This window comes from Gopherus evgoodei, chromosome 5 (assembly GCF_007399415.2).
Source record: "Gopherus evgoodei ecotype Sinaloan lineage chromosome 5, rGopEvg1_v1.p, whole genome shotgun sequence".
NCBI lineage: Eukaryota > Metazoa > Chordata > Testudines > Testudinidae > Gopherus > Gopherus evgoodei.
The window spans coordinates 14,637,373-14,652,538 of record NC_044326.1 but is presented as its reverse complement, the minus strand read 5'-3'; the positions used below and the strand labels follow the sequence as shown (position 1 = coordinate 14,652,538).

The window sequence follows — 15,166 nt, the reverse complement described above, 5'->3', positions numbered from 1 at the left end:
TTATATAATTTAGCTTTTATACTAATATATTACTAGCTGTGAAATATTATCATATTAGAACTAATCACAAGGGACAAACATATTTTGTGCAATATTTTTAAAAGCACAATTGTGTTTAGCAAGTAAATTAACATTCAGTAATCTACAATGTGTTTCCACTGTACTCTATTTTCATCAAGTATGACACTATGGAAGTGTCTTGGCATGATGGTTTATTGGACGCAAAATAAAACTGACATTCCAGAATTGCTGCTAAATTCTTATTGGGGGTTGAGGGACAGGGAGAGGGGAAATGGGTTGTGTATATTATATATACACAAAGAGAGACAGGAGCTGGCATCCTGAAAAAAAATGACACAGGCACCCAACTTCCAATGTGATTGGGTGCCTAACTCCCTTTGGCAGATGTGACAATCTCATTCCCTAGGCTTTTATATCACACATCACTGAAATATCTTCAGTGTCTACACCCTGCAGCATGTTTGATTAAACAGTAATTTAAACCTAATTTATCATGACAGAGACACACTTACTTGAGAGTACCTTTTAAAAAACAGCTTGGTCTTTTCATCTTCATGTGTGACTAGCTTATACCATTGCAGAGAGGGCAAGTGATCACTTTTCAACTTCATACAATTATCTTCATCACTCAGCATTGCTGCAAAGAAAAAACACATTTTAAATAAGAATCTTGTTGCTATGCATTCAAAAAGCTTCTGAAGACATCCAATTACTATGAGCAATTAAAGTGGAAAGTTTCCTGGAATAGATCCTGGTTTTGTTTACCCTGTTATCAATGGTGAATTGCCATTTTAATTTCTGTATTGTTAATAATTACTTCATCCCAATGAGTTGCAATGAATGAATTCATCCCAATCAACTCTCAACTGTACTGCTAGGAAGCAATTCTAAAAATATACAAGTGTTACTATTTACAAAGCATAGATTCCATGAGAGTTTAAATCATAGAAGATGTAAGATTTTGAACTATATGAATTATATTATACAGAAGTTATATAAAGCTATCACAGAACACAATAACTGACTATAGGCAACATGTACAAACACACACAAACATATATACATATATAATCTACATACAAGCCTTATGTCATCTATTCCAGCATTACATTATGTCTCAGACTGTAAACTACCCACGGCAATGATTGTATCTCTGAATTCTATTCAGCATCACATACATCTATGACAACATACAAGAAAGTAATAAAATATTTCAAGGAGGGAGCCTCTCTAGAGAGAGGGCAGGTGTGATGTATTAAATGACCAAGTTCCAAAAAGAATGTCTAAACAGAGAGGAAACCGAATAGTAGGTTTCAATGGATTTAGAAGAAAGCAGGGTTATCTAAAATAGAGATAAATATTTTAGTTTATCCAAGAGCAGGTTAACAGGTAACTTAATCACTGTTTATAGGAACCTATATGTGGAGAATATTTTTGACAGGTAAGGAAATCTAGCAGAAAGGGGCACGATAAGATCCAAAAACTGGAGGCTGAGGCCAGACAAATTCAGACTAGAAACAAGGTGCAAATTTTTAATAATAAAGATAATAGATCATCGGAGCAATTCTGTCACTTGAAGTCTTTAAAATCAAGAATGGATGCCCTTCTAAAGGAACACTGTAGTTCAACCAGAAATTACAGGATTGATGCAGAAAATCAGCCTAGACAGTATAATGGTGCTTTCTGATCTCAAAAATTATTAATAAAAATTGACCTCAACCTCTGGAGTGGATTAGGGTGTTCTGTTTCTTAAAGATAAATTGTGCCTCCTATACAAGTGTAATTTTCCCCATTCTACGTTATTTCTTAAAGATTCTGCTGCAATTTCGCTTGGATGTAAAAAACGCTGTTTTTCCCCAATGATACTGCAGGTATCATTTTGCAACAAATTTGTATGCCGGTGAACTGCTCAGTCTCCCTTGTTTAGCCAATTTGAGCATTAAGAGACTGAAAATATTTAAAAACTGTCTTCAAGATAATCTTTCTTAATTTGTGGGGTTTTACAAACTGATTTTCCATGGATGAAAATTCTGTTACAGAATCCTGTGCAGTCTCTGATTCTGCCATTGATGTTTTATATTAAGAAATGTATTTACTATCATCAGGTTCTTAAAAAGAAGAGAGAAGCCCCAGGCTGCCAGAACCCCGAGTCACCTACCGCTATCCCACCCCCACTGCCACAGAAGCCCTGGGCGGCCCAAGTTGGCCATCCAACCCGAGCAGCCCCAGCGGGCCCAAGGCCTCACCAGAAGCGCCGGAGTCACCCTAGTGGGTCTAGGGCCACCCCAGATGCCCCGAGCCCGGCATCCCACAGCAGCGGCTGCAGCCAAGAAAGGCAGAGCCTTCCCTGGTCTATTATACCTGCTGCCCATGATAATAAATGCTAATAATTATGCCCAGCTCTTACATATAATTTTTCATCAACAGACTCAGAGCACTTCACATTATTTAATATATTAATCATCACACTACCCCAGTAAGCTGGAGGGGGGGAGTACTATTATCCCCATTTTACAGATGGAGAACTGAGACACGGAGAAGGTAAATGGTTATAGACTACTGTCCTAACCACTGGACCATCTTTCCTAACAAAATATCTTCACACATGGCTCTTTGATCTATTTCTCATTTAAAGAAAAAAGATTCTCGCAACTCAGTGGGAACATAAGAGTACTCAGCAAACTGAAGTACCCTCAGCTAGAAATGTTTGTACTTTGCCTGACTATACTGACTGCACAACAGTGTTTTATTTGTGCAGTTTGAAATGGCTGTGAGAGGAGGTAAACAGGTTCAGAGCTCTTTCCTCATGTGCTTCGTAAGAATACCAGTCATTTTGAGCACTCTTCTTTATGCCATTTGCTTTTCAGATGTATTTTCAATAAACCAAAGACCATCAAGTTAAATAATCTGTGACAGGAATAATTTAGCTGAGTGGGTAACACCATCAGAAGCAAAGAAATTATTCCAATCTTTCTTTCAGTTGTGTGACAATTTTCATAGAACTGGAAGGGACCTCAAGAGGTCATCTAGTCCAGTCCCCTGCACTCATGGCAGGACCAAGTATTATCTAGATCATTCCTGACAGATGTTTGTCTAACCTGCTCTTAAAAATCTCTAATGATGGAGATTCCACAACCACACTAGGCAATTTATTCCAGTGTTTAATCACCCTGACTGTTAGAAAGTTGTTCCTAATGTCCAACCTAAACCTCCTTGGCTGCAATTTAAGCCCATTGCTTCTTGTCCTATCCTCAGAGGTTAAGAAGAATAATTTTTCTTCCTCCTCCTTTTAACAACCTTTTATGTATTGAACACTGTTATGTCCCCTCTCTGTCTTTTCTTTTCCAGACTAAACAAACCCATTTTTTTTTTCAAATCTTGCTTCACCAGTCATGTTCTCTAGACCTTTTATAAGGTGTTCCTGTAAACTGTCCTTAGATCATCACTGCAAAGTTTACTAACAATGACCCATATGGAAAAATTGCATCAGATTTCAAGACTATCTCAAAAAGGCACTTCAGTAATTAAAACAAAATGCATCAGTGTTTTTCTGATGGAAAGGTAAATATTTGGATTTGGGATTTCTCCTCCTATTTAGCATATGATAAACTAGGGAAGTACCAAATTTCACGATTCTAGTTGAGAACTGGCAAGTCAATTATATTAGTTAAGATCTAAATTGTATTAAATATAGTTCTCTTTCTCAATAATGCATTTGTTTTGTACCATAATGTTAGAGCCAGGCCTGAATTTCATGAGTTCCTTTTTTTGACCCCAGCCAAGAAGTTTTCTACATTACACCTGAATTATGCAGCAGAATAGCATTGAACAACAGGTGAACCGATAATTATGGAACAATGTTAACCGTTCAGCAGCATTTTTACAATCCTATTATCTAACCCTCCATGACATAGAGGCAAAAGTTACACTTAAGTTTAAACAGCTGGTGGCTGCAATGACAGAATTTTCTAAACCAAGCAGGGCCTAACAGAAATTTGTAATAGAGTGGAGTAAACAATTCTAGACTCAACTTCAGGAGAGGAGGATGGGATTTAACCTCAAATTCATATTTGTGACAGACGTGGAAATGCCATGAAACAATCTAAGAACGCCGAGAAGTAACAATTATTACACACTGTATGTGACCTGGTCAGTGAAGGGAGGTTATCATATACTGGGTTAAGACTTTCCTGTATGAATGCCCTGATCTAGAGGCTGTGGGAAGAACAGGGAAGGCAACACAATGGCTTCCCACATAAGACCATCCAGGCACAAACAAAAAGACAATTGGGAACATTGTGTCTCCAGCAAGTTACAAGCCTTGTATGTATATCAGCCTGGGGATCAAGAGAACACTAAATAGTTAATAAAAGCTCCTTAGGAGAAGAGAGGCCAATTGTCAGAAGCTGTTAGGGAGCCAGGCTAACACAGGGACACACACTGCAGATGGAGTTGAAGGAGGTGGGCCTTTCTCGAAGCTAGGAAATCACAGAAATGAAGGGCTGGAAGAGACCCTGAAAAATCATCAAGTCCAACTCCCTTTGCTGAGGGGCCAGATCAACTATATCTAGACCATCCCTGACAACAAGTGTTTGCCCAACCTACTAAATCTTCAATGATCAGGATTTCACAACTTCTCTTGGAAGCCTATTCCAGAGCTTAATTAGCCTTGCAGTTTACAAGCTTTTCCTAATATCTAACTTAAATTTCCCTTGCTCAGTCCATTACTTCTTGTCCTACTTTCAATGGATATGGAAAAGAATTGATCACAGACTTCTTTATACTATCACTTGATGTATCTGAATAATGTTATCAGGTCCTCCCCTCAATTTTCTCTTCTCATGACTGATCATGGCCAATGTTTTTAACCTTTCCTCATAGGTCAGATTTTCTAAACTTTTTCTCATTTTTAAAAGCAGCAAAGAGTCCTGTGGCAGACTAATAGACATTTTGGAGCATGAGCTTTTGTAGGTGAATACCCACTTCGTCAGATGCATGTAGTGGAAATTTCCAGGGGCAGGTATACATATGCAAGCAAGCAGCAAAGAATCCTGTGGCACCTTATAGACTAACAGACGTTTTGGAGCATGAGCTTTCATGGGTGAATACCCACTTCCTCAGCTGCATGTGCAAGCAAGCTAGAGATAACGAGGTTAGTTCAATCAGAGAGGATGAGGCCCTCTTCTAGCAGTTGAGGTGTGAAAACCAAGGGAGGAGAAACTGGTTTTGTAGTTGGCAAGCCATTCACAGTCTTTGTTTAATCCTGAGCTGATGGTGTCAAATTTGCAGATGAACTGAAGCTCAGCAGTTTCTCTTTGAAGTCTGGTCCTGAAATTTTTTTGCTGCAGGATGGCCACCTTAAGGTCTGCTATTGTGTGGCCAGGGAGGTTGAAGTGTTCTCCTACAGGTTTCTGTATATTGCCATTCCTAATATCTGATTTGTGTCCATTTATCCTTTTCCGTGGAGACTGTCCAGTTTGGCCAATGTACATAGCAGAGGGGCATTGCTGGCATATGATGGCGTATATTACATTGGTGGACGTGCAGGTGAATGAACTGGTGATGGTGTGGCAGATCTGGTTAGGTCCTGTGATGGTGTCACTGGTGTAGATATGTGGGCAGAGTTGGCATCGAGGTTTGTTGCATGGATTGGTTCCTGAGCTAGAGTTACTATGGTGTGGTGTGCAGTTACTGGTGAGAATACGTTTCAGGTTGGCAGGCTGTCTGTGGGCGAGGACTGGCCTGCCACCCAAGGCCTGTGAAAGTGTGAGATCATTGTCCAGGATGGGTTGTAGATCCCTGATGATGCGTTGCAGGGGTTTTAGCTGGGGACTGTATGTGATGGCCAGTGGAGTTCTGTTGGTTTCTTTCTTGGGTTTGTCTTGCAGTAGGAGGCTTCTGGGTACACATCTGGCTCTGTTGATCTGTTTCCTTATTTCCTCGTGCGGGTATTGTAGTTTTGAGAATGCTTAGTGGAGATTTTGTAGGCGTTGGTCTCTGTCTGAGGGGTTAGAGCAGATGTGGTTGTAACATCTGTTACAAAACCTACAAAATCTGCACCAAGCATTCTCAAAACTACAATATCCCATCTTCTCCAATTTAACTAATAATTTCCCATGTGGAACTGTGTCAAATGCCTTACTGAAATCCAGGTATATTATATCTACTGCATTTCCTTTGTCTAAAAAATCAGTTATCTTCTCAACGAAGCAGATCAGGTTCATCTGGCACAATCTACCTACTGAAAAACGATGTTGTATTTTATCCAAATTCCCCTATGTCCTTAACTACTTCCTCTTTCAAAATTTGCTCCAAGACCTTGCACACAATTGAGGTCTTGGAACAAATTACTTGCAGGCCCGTGGTTTCCTGGATCACCTTTTTCCCCTTTCTTAAAAATAGGAACTATATTAGCAATTTTCTCGTCATAGGGTATGTCCGCCAAGTTTACAGATTCTTTAAAAATCCTTGCTATTGGGCTTGCGATTTCATGTGCCAGTTGCTCTACTATTCTTGGATGGAAATTACCTGGGGCCCCCAATTTAGTCCCAATAAACTGTTTGAGTTTGACTTCCACCTCAGATGCGGTAATTTCTACTTCCAATCTTCATTCCAATAGCCATCCTGCCACTACTCCTAAGTGCTACACTAGCTTTATTAAAAATTGAGGCAAGGTATTCATTTAGGTATTGGGTCATGCCTAGATTATCCTTAATCTCCATCCTAGCCTCAGTGCTTAGTGGTCCCACTTCTTTCCTTGTTTTCTTTTTATAAAAAAGTTTATAGAACCTGTAACTATTTGTTTAATTTTCTTTGCAAGGTCCAACTCTGCTTGGCTTTTGGCAGTACTCACTACTCTCTACTCTTTCTGATTTCCAAAAAGTAGCTTTCCTTGCTGATCTTTCCCATCTTCCATTCCTTATAGGCTCTCTCTTAATAACCTCTTTTGAGATGCTTGCTCATCCAATTTGATCTGCAATGCTTCCCTGTGATTTTTTTTTCCCTTGCTTGGGATGCAGGCATAAGATAGTTGCGGTCCAGTCTACTTCCCTAACTAATTCCCTTAATTTTTTGAAGTTTGTCCTTTTGAAATCTATTTGCAGATCTATTTTTGTTTAAGTGTATGTTCTAGGTATCTCTTTGTTCTTTAACATTAGGCTTGGAAGGATTAGATTTTTATTGGAAACTTTTAGAACTGGGTGAACTATGGTTTTAAATTGAGTTAGAATATTAGCATAGGCGATAAACCCAAACCATGTGACCACATATGATGAAATCATGAGAAAGAAGAGTTATTTGTGTTAAACTTGTAGTGATCCTTGAAATACCAGCATTATCTTATTTAAGGTTAAGCTGAGGTAATGGAAACAAAGAAAACATGGTTAACTGGATATCAGGTACAGTGTTCAGTCTTAAAACTCCTCATCTGGCTTTGGCAAAGGTCCAGTAATGACCAGTAACATCACTTGTTTATTATAGTGTATAAGCAGCAAGGTTTTCTAGGGGTTTCTTTGACAAAGCTTTTTCTTAACCCTTTGGAGTCATGCCATGATGGAAAGGTATCTCCTGGACCTGTTCCTGTTGTGAGTAGCTGGCCAATGTTTATAACTGTATTGTTGCTAGAATGTGATATACGAGTGCATATGTGCTTGCATTTGTATTTTGGATGTAACCAACACCAACTGGCCTTTGGACAAATAAATGAATGCTTGTGTGGAAACTGAGTCATGGAAAACCTTAATAAACTTATTAGAGAAATTATTTCCAATAGTTAGTAAATGTTGCTTTCACTGTACGCACACAAACCAATTAAAAATATTTCCATAGATGATCATCCAGATTTACATATAGACAAAGAAAGAAAAATGCTGCTGAAAAACTAGAGTTTGATTTAAAGATAGTTACTTTGTATATTTTGACATGTGATGTTGACAAGTTATAAAGTTTTAACTTTCTAAATCTCAACATCTAGTCATTAAATAACTATTGTCTGACACCCCTCATAATTCTCCACAACTGTGAAAATTTAATTTCATAAAAATGGAAGAAAATGCTTAAAACCCATAATTTTGCACAACTGTGAACATTTAAATGGATGAAAATAAAAAATGCTTAAAAATAAAAACATTGCTATATTATCCATCAAAATTACAAAAAAAAAATCAAACTGTGCCAAGACTGTTTTCATTATACGTGACTATAAGTCTTGCAAAGTTCAAAGAGACCAAGTAGTCAGAAGTCAGGGTGAAAGTTGGAGAGGAAGCAATGCAGTTCAAGGGCAGCAGCTTGGTTGAACCCTGGAAGTTACTCAGAGAGGTGAAGGCACAGTTCTTTTTCCTCCTCCGTTTCTCACCTACTACCCTTTCTTTTTGGTGTGTGAGCATCTCCATCTCCCAGTAAGTCTTCTATATGCCACTATCAGACTTTATTAAAAGAAACATATGAATATAACAACACAGAGCCTAAGTCAATAATACAGTGAAGAGAACACTCAGTGTAAAGCCTTCCTTTTTTCAAATACACTGGTTGACTTCCTTTTTCAGAGCAAGAAAGAATCATTTTATAAAAGAAAATAGTATGTTAGTATATTTGTTGTATTTGAAAAATCAAATCGATAAAAACTAAAAATAAGTTGCAGAAAAGATATCAAAATTTTTTAGAAAATGGAAATGCCACCTCTGGTTGTGATTAGAGATAATGAAATTCTGGTGTAGAAGTTTAAGCAACAGGAGGTATTAATCTGCAGGGCTTTTCGTATAAAGTTAAAAAAGAAGAAAAATAATATGTTCTATTTTGTAAAGTTATGAGTGTATTAATTATTATCACCACACCTTAGGTTATACCAAAAAACTATTTCTGTGTAGTCAAGACCCTAGGACACCTGATTACAGACACCTGTGCACATGAACCACCTGTTGGGACACTCACCTTATTTGTTTAATAAAATATGCATCAATGACACCTAAGAAAGGGAACGGTTTTCTTTATCCGTCTCTACCACATTACACAAAATAAGAGCTTCACAAAATTATAGAAGAGGTTCAGTACCATTTCTGATTGCTGAAACAGTACTGAACATGTGTCTTCAACTACACTTTCAGCTAAACAACCATTCTCCTGACACCTGTTGCCTGTAGCATCTGTTATTTCTAGTGTAAAAGCCAAGACAAACTTGCTTTCACTTCCAACTTACAAACACCACCAAAGCCCACACTCAATTCTTCTAAATCCCATGGGGGAGGCAACCTTCCTTAGGTCTCAGATAAATACCAACAGATTTTACTTAAAGAGTCTTACAACATATTAGGTTGGCGTGAATGCTGTGCTTAAGTTAAACTATTCACAACAACACCCACAATGTTATTTGTAAACCAAATTTATTCAACTATGCCAAAGAAGCAAAGAATCCTGTGACACCTTTTGCATCCTGCTGCTTTTACAGATCCAGATTAACACGGCTACCCCTCTGATACTATGCCAAAGAAAGCACATATAATTGGAGACCTAAGTTCAAGGCTAGTCTAAGTTTAGAGTGTCATTATCAGAATTTAGCTCAAAATTTAGGTACATAAAATAAGTTTTTACAAAAGCTAAGATCACGAGAAACATTTCCATTATCTGTCTTTTTTAAGTCCAACAGAGAGCATTTTAAACAAAAATATTTCCTTGTAGTATCTGCAACCCAAACACTAAGTCTCAGCCATGTAAGAGCCTGAAATTGAAGCCGTTAGTCCATGTTTACTGTCCAGAGAAAAAATATACATAAAAAACCCAAATGAATAGTTAATCAAATTAGATGTTTTACCTTTCATTTTTATTAACCCTAAATTTCCATTTGCAACACACACATACACTTCTAACCTTTACGATATCTCTTTAAATAAGGCAGAATAAAGAAGCACATACACATTTTGATCACCCTTACAACTTCTGAGTTGAAAAAACAGAAATCATCCAGGAAGGAAAAGGTTGTTTTCCCAAAATAAATTCTTAAAATATTTCTCCCCATACCCTCACAACTGTAAAGGTCTAAAGTAGCATTTTACAATTATAAGTTAGAATGGCAAAATGCAGAAGAATAAGCAGAATTACCATCTTCCTGAGTACTATTAACAAGGCCAGCCTTAGGGAAGAAAATGGAGCCCCGGGAAAACTTGTCTTTTGGAGCTCTTTCTTTGAGTTTGAATACAGCACCGGGGGGCTCAGGGCCAGCTCCTGGCCCCGGAGCCTGGACAGGCTGAACAGGGAGGAATCCGGGGCTCCCCTGGCCATGCACCCTCTGAACACTTAGCAGGAGGAGAGTGGGTGCACAGACACCACCCATACCCACAGGAAGGGAGGACCCAGGAACGAGCCCTGCTGCCTGTGTCTCCCCACCAAGCTAGCAGCTCAGGACATCATGGCCCACCTCCTGCCCAGGTGCTCCAGCCCCGGATTCACCCACACTCACCCTGCTCCAGCAGCCCAGGCCCACCAGCTTGCAGCACTCAGACAGCACTCCCCTGACTACAGCACCCTGAGTGGTTGCTCACCTCACAAGGCTTTGTAAAGCTGGCCCTGACTATTAAAGAGGGCCAGGGCCAGGGTCAGGAAAATGTGTTTTAATAGTAGAAAAAGCTATTTCTTTCTGCTTTGCCTCTTTACCGCTTCAACTTACAGCAGCAAAAAATACACACAAACCACACACTCAAATGTAAATGTATATGTTCCAGGGGAAACCCAAAACAACGTAAGCCAAAAAAAAATTCTTTTCTCAAAATAGTGCTGAGAAAGACAACTGGTTTCCACCATCTGTTACGGACTCACATCCACATTCTTGGCACACGTCTATCATTTGGAGGAAGCCTTCCTCGCTCTAGATTAAAGGCAGTTTTTAAAGTTTTGCAATCTTTTACAGCAAAAGATTCTGTAAATTTCTCTCTCGTTTTGAAGCCCATTTAATCTCTTTCAGTTTGACAGCTGTGAATCTAGTAGATCCTCAGCCCAATTTAGAGCATCAGACCACACAAAGAGAGAAATGATGCTACATTTTTTTATTTTAATGGCAAAGCATGCAGCACAGACAATTATATAGTCTACGTGTTCCACACACTCACTCCTGGTTGGCAACAGAACCCCAAATCAAGCTTGCTGTAGCTTCCACAATTTAAATGAGAAGCTCCTATTCAGTAGGATATGCCCCCAGTACTGGTACTTTGGGGTTTTGTGGCCAGCACCTATGGCAGCCCCCTACTGCGCCATCATCCATGCAGCTGGGCGTGTTCCAGCTATGCAGCTTAGTTACTTACAATAGTAAAAATGGGGTTTAGAAGACCCCACAGCTAGTTCCGGCTTGTGTGATTGAATATAGCAGGTAGCAGGGATGATACAGCTGAGAACTTAATCCATTTAAAAAGAGGTAAATTTACCCAATAAACAGGATTTTCTCTTCCTCTGGATCAAATAAACCACTTCTCACAAACTGCCCTCTCTATAACCAAATCCCCTGCAACCCATCCCTTCTAAGAATGCTCCTCTTCTCCGCCTCTTACCAAGTACCCCAACACTACCCCATTTCCAAAATCTCCAAACTTTCATTATTAGCCACCAACATCAAAACTTCTTCAATAACCCTCTACAGTTCTTCTCTAACCCAACAGACCCCACATAACACTTCCATAACCCCATACAAACCCAGTAAGATCCCATACAAACTCTCCCACCACCTCACAGCACCAAAATCTTCCCAACAAACCATGTAACTGGAGCAGTTGGGGGTGGGGGGGAGATTTCAGTTGACCCAAAACTATTAGTGAATTCATGTCAAATTCACCATTTTGGTTTAGTTTGGTCAGAACTGCCTTGACATTAGCAGAATGTCATTTTTTTCAGGTTGGAGTAACAAAACAGCTGAAGGAAAGGGTGGGGTGCCCCCTTTATAAAGTTTAGTCCAATGGTTAGTGTACTCACCTGGAACTGTAGAAGAGTGCCCTACCACTGGGCTGGATATTCTGGTGGGGGGTCTCAATCTAGAAAATTAATCAATCATGGGAGCAGTGATTGAAGTTGGGTTTCCCACATCCTGGGTGAATTCCCTAACCCCTGTGGAGCCACAGACTCGTTCCCTTTCCCTGGTGCACTGTCATTATGAATAACTGATAGTATGAATGACAATGAACAATTGGACCAGGGAAAGAGAATGAGAATGCCTCTATAGCCCAGGGATGTAGGGCACTCACAGGATACGTGAGGTCCAAGTTCAATCCCTGATTTAAGGACTGTTTGTTTAAACAGAATGAAACAGTTTCAACAGGAGAGAGACCCACACCAGAACATCCGGCCCAGTGGTTAGGGCACTCTCTGCAATGTAGCCAACCCAAATTCAGAGAGGGCAGAATAGAACTTGGGTCCCCCACATCCCGAGGAATAAGGGGAGCACCACCAGCCTCTCCCTCCCCAGTTTTGTGACTACAGTCATCCTTTCAAAAATATGACTGAAATCAAAAACAAAACAAAATACGAGTTGGCTTGAAGAAAGCATTTCACGCGACCCAACTAGAAATGTTTCCTGATTTTTTTTTAATATGCCAAAAAAAATATTAAATTGTTGTCAGTTCAACCCAAAACAAGGTGCGTTCAGCACTGCCAGAGTACTGAGAAATCCATCCCTAACTGAATTCTGTCCATAACATTCCCTTACAAAGTTCCTGAACACCGTCCTCACCCCCAAACCTGCCCAATACCTGCCTACAGACCCCATGACATCCCCTACAGACCCACCATCACCCCAAAACCAACACGCCCACAGCCTCCTACAGGCAACTAATACTCCCAGCCAACACTCCTGTAACCGCTTGCAGAACCCCCAAAATACCCCCACGACGCCCTTCAGACCCCAACATTTCCCCTACAAAGCCACCCCATAACCCTAAGGCAACCAGAACCCAAGCCCCACATAACCACCCACAGGCCCCCCGACATCCCCTAAAAACACCAGCCCAGCCCCGCACATCCCCCATTGCATTGCCTACAAAACCTCTCCCCATAACTCCCCACTGGCAACCGGTACACCCCCAACGACCTCATAACACAGCCCCGCCCCCGTGGCCCCCTTCCCGGCCCCTACCTGCGCTGGGCTCCGCGCCGGCCTCGTCGCGTTTCCTCTGCATGGGGGGGAAGCGAAGCGCCCGGCAGCCCCAGCCCGGCCAGCAGCTCCGCCCGCCACCCGCGGCTGCGCTGGGCTCCGCGCTAACCGGCTCGGGCAGCCGCTCGGCTGCGGGCACGCGACACGTGGAGAGGCCCAGCCAATCACGGCGCCGGCTGTGCGGCGGCGAAGGGGGGGGGAGCGGGCCGGGGGAGGACGAGGGAGAGCAGGGGAGGGGGCCAGGCCGTGAGGGGAAGGGACTGGGGGAGGGGGAGGGACACAGGACAGGGCAGCAGGCCCCGGAGGCGGCTGAGGGGCTCGTCCCCAGAGACCTGCCCTCCTGGGGCATCGCCGCCACACACGGCACCTCTCGGGGGGGCAGGGGCAGGCGCGTGGCCGCTCCCGGCAAAGGATTCGAAGCCCCTCCCCGCCCCCCTTCCCGCGTCCCCAGCAGAGCGGATCCCTGGCCCCTGGGGCGCCCGCGGGATCTTCTGCGCTCAAAGTGCAGCCCTCCAGCCTTTGCACTGAAGGACAAGCTCCCTGGGGATAGGGCTACCAGACAGATCCCCTTTAGGGATTGGGGGGAGGATAGCTCAGTGGTTTGAGCATTGGCCTGCTAAACCCAGGGTTGAGAGCTCAATCCTTGAGGGGGCCGTTTAGGGATCTGGGGATTAGTCTTGCTTTGAGCAGTAGGTTGGACTAGATGAATCTGAGGTTCCTTGCAGCCCTGGTATTCCAGGATTCTTGGAGAGCAGCAGTCACCTGCAGGCATTCTGCTGGTGTAGACACAACCTCCCCCAGTGATGCTAGCAGTGCAGGCAGAAGTACCCTTCTGTAGGCAATGGTGGGTGCAGTTTTTTCAACACTCCTGGCTGACAAAACTATGCCCCTATCAGTTTTTAAGTGTAAAGTAGACCCATCTTCAGCATTCATTAGTGGTAACACAGTACTTATCTTCTCCCAGCAGAGGACTGTGATGAACAGGCAGAGCTTGATTCTCCATAGCCTTTGAACCTGGAGTATTTATTTATGTCTGTGCACACAGTATTGTCAGCCTCAAGTGTTGAAAAATCATGACAGGTTGGGGGAAAAAAACATGAGATTGGCTTAAAAATCATAAGCTATTTGGTTCTTTTCCAGTTTTTAAGTCTTCAGTTTATATTGGCAAAGAGTTCTGTGGCACCTTATAGAATAACAAAAGTATTGGAGCATGAGCTTTCGTGGATGAATACCCACTTTGTTGGATGCATGTGGGTATTCACCCATGAAAGCTCATGCTCCAATACGTTTGTTAGTCTATAAGGTGCCACAGGACTCTTTGCTGCTTTTACAGATCCAGACTAACACGGCTACCCCTCTAATAGTTTATATTTGGTTCATGTTTCCAAGAGACTGGGAAATATTAGTACCATTATACAAGGCACTGATGAGACCTCCTCTGGAATAGTGTGTGCAATTCTGGTCTCCCATGTTTAAGAAAGATGAATTCGAACTGGAACAGATGCAGAGAAAGGCTACTAGAATGACCTGAGAAATGGAAAACCTGTTTTATGAGAGGATTCTCAAAGAGCTCGGCTTGTTTAGCCTAACCAAAAGAAGGCTGAAGGGAGGTATGATTGCTCTCTCTAAATACATCAAGGGATAAATACCAGCAAGGGAGAGGAGTTATTTAAGTTGAGTGCCAAAGTGGACGCAAGAACAAATTGATATAAACTGGCCATCAACAAGTTAGACTTGAAATTAGACAAAGGTTTCTAACCATCAGAGGAGTGAAGTTCTGGAACAGCCTTCCAAGGGGAGCAGTGGAGGCAAAAAAACCTAACTGGCTTCAAGACTGACCTTAATAAGTTTATGGAGGGGATGGTGTGATGAGACTGCCTACAGTGGCATGTAGCTGATCTAGGACTACTGACAGCCAATATCTCCATTGGCCAGGGATGAGATGCTAGATAGGTAGGGCTCTGAGCTACTACAGAGAATTATTTCCTAGGTGTCTGGCTGGGTGGGTCTTGCCACATGCTA

General features: G+C 41.7%; 1 protein-coding gene across 4 annotated transcripts in view; it reads right to left on the bottom strand.

Moving 5' to 3' along the window:
* The window catches only part of ST3GAL5 (ST3 beta-galactoside alpha-2,3-sialyltransferase 5), a 41,189-nt gene extending 27,965 nt beyond the window's left edge, over positions 1 to 13,224 (bottom strand). Inside the window, exons 1-2 of one of the 4 annotated variants that reach the window (XM_030563142.1) lie at positions 13,127 to 13,224; positions 544 to 658 (exon numbers count right to left, since the gene is read on the bottom strand). In XM_030563142.1, the coding sequence (XP_030419002.1) occupies positions 544 to 658; positions 13,127 to 13,169 (158 nt within the window). In that variant the 5' untranslated portion in view covers positions 13,170 to 13,224. Of the gene's footprint in view, positions 1 to 533; positions 659 to 11,970; positions 12,051 to 13,126 lie in introns of those variants that run through there. The other 3 variants (XM_030563143.1, XM_030563145.1, XM_030563144.1) reach the window with 3 other exon arrangements.
* Positions 13,225 to 15,166: the final 1,942 nt, after the last annotated feature.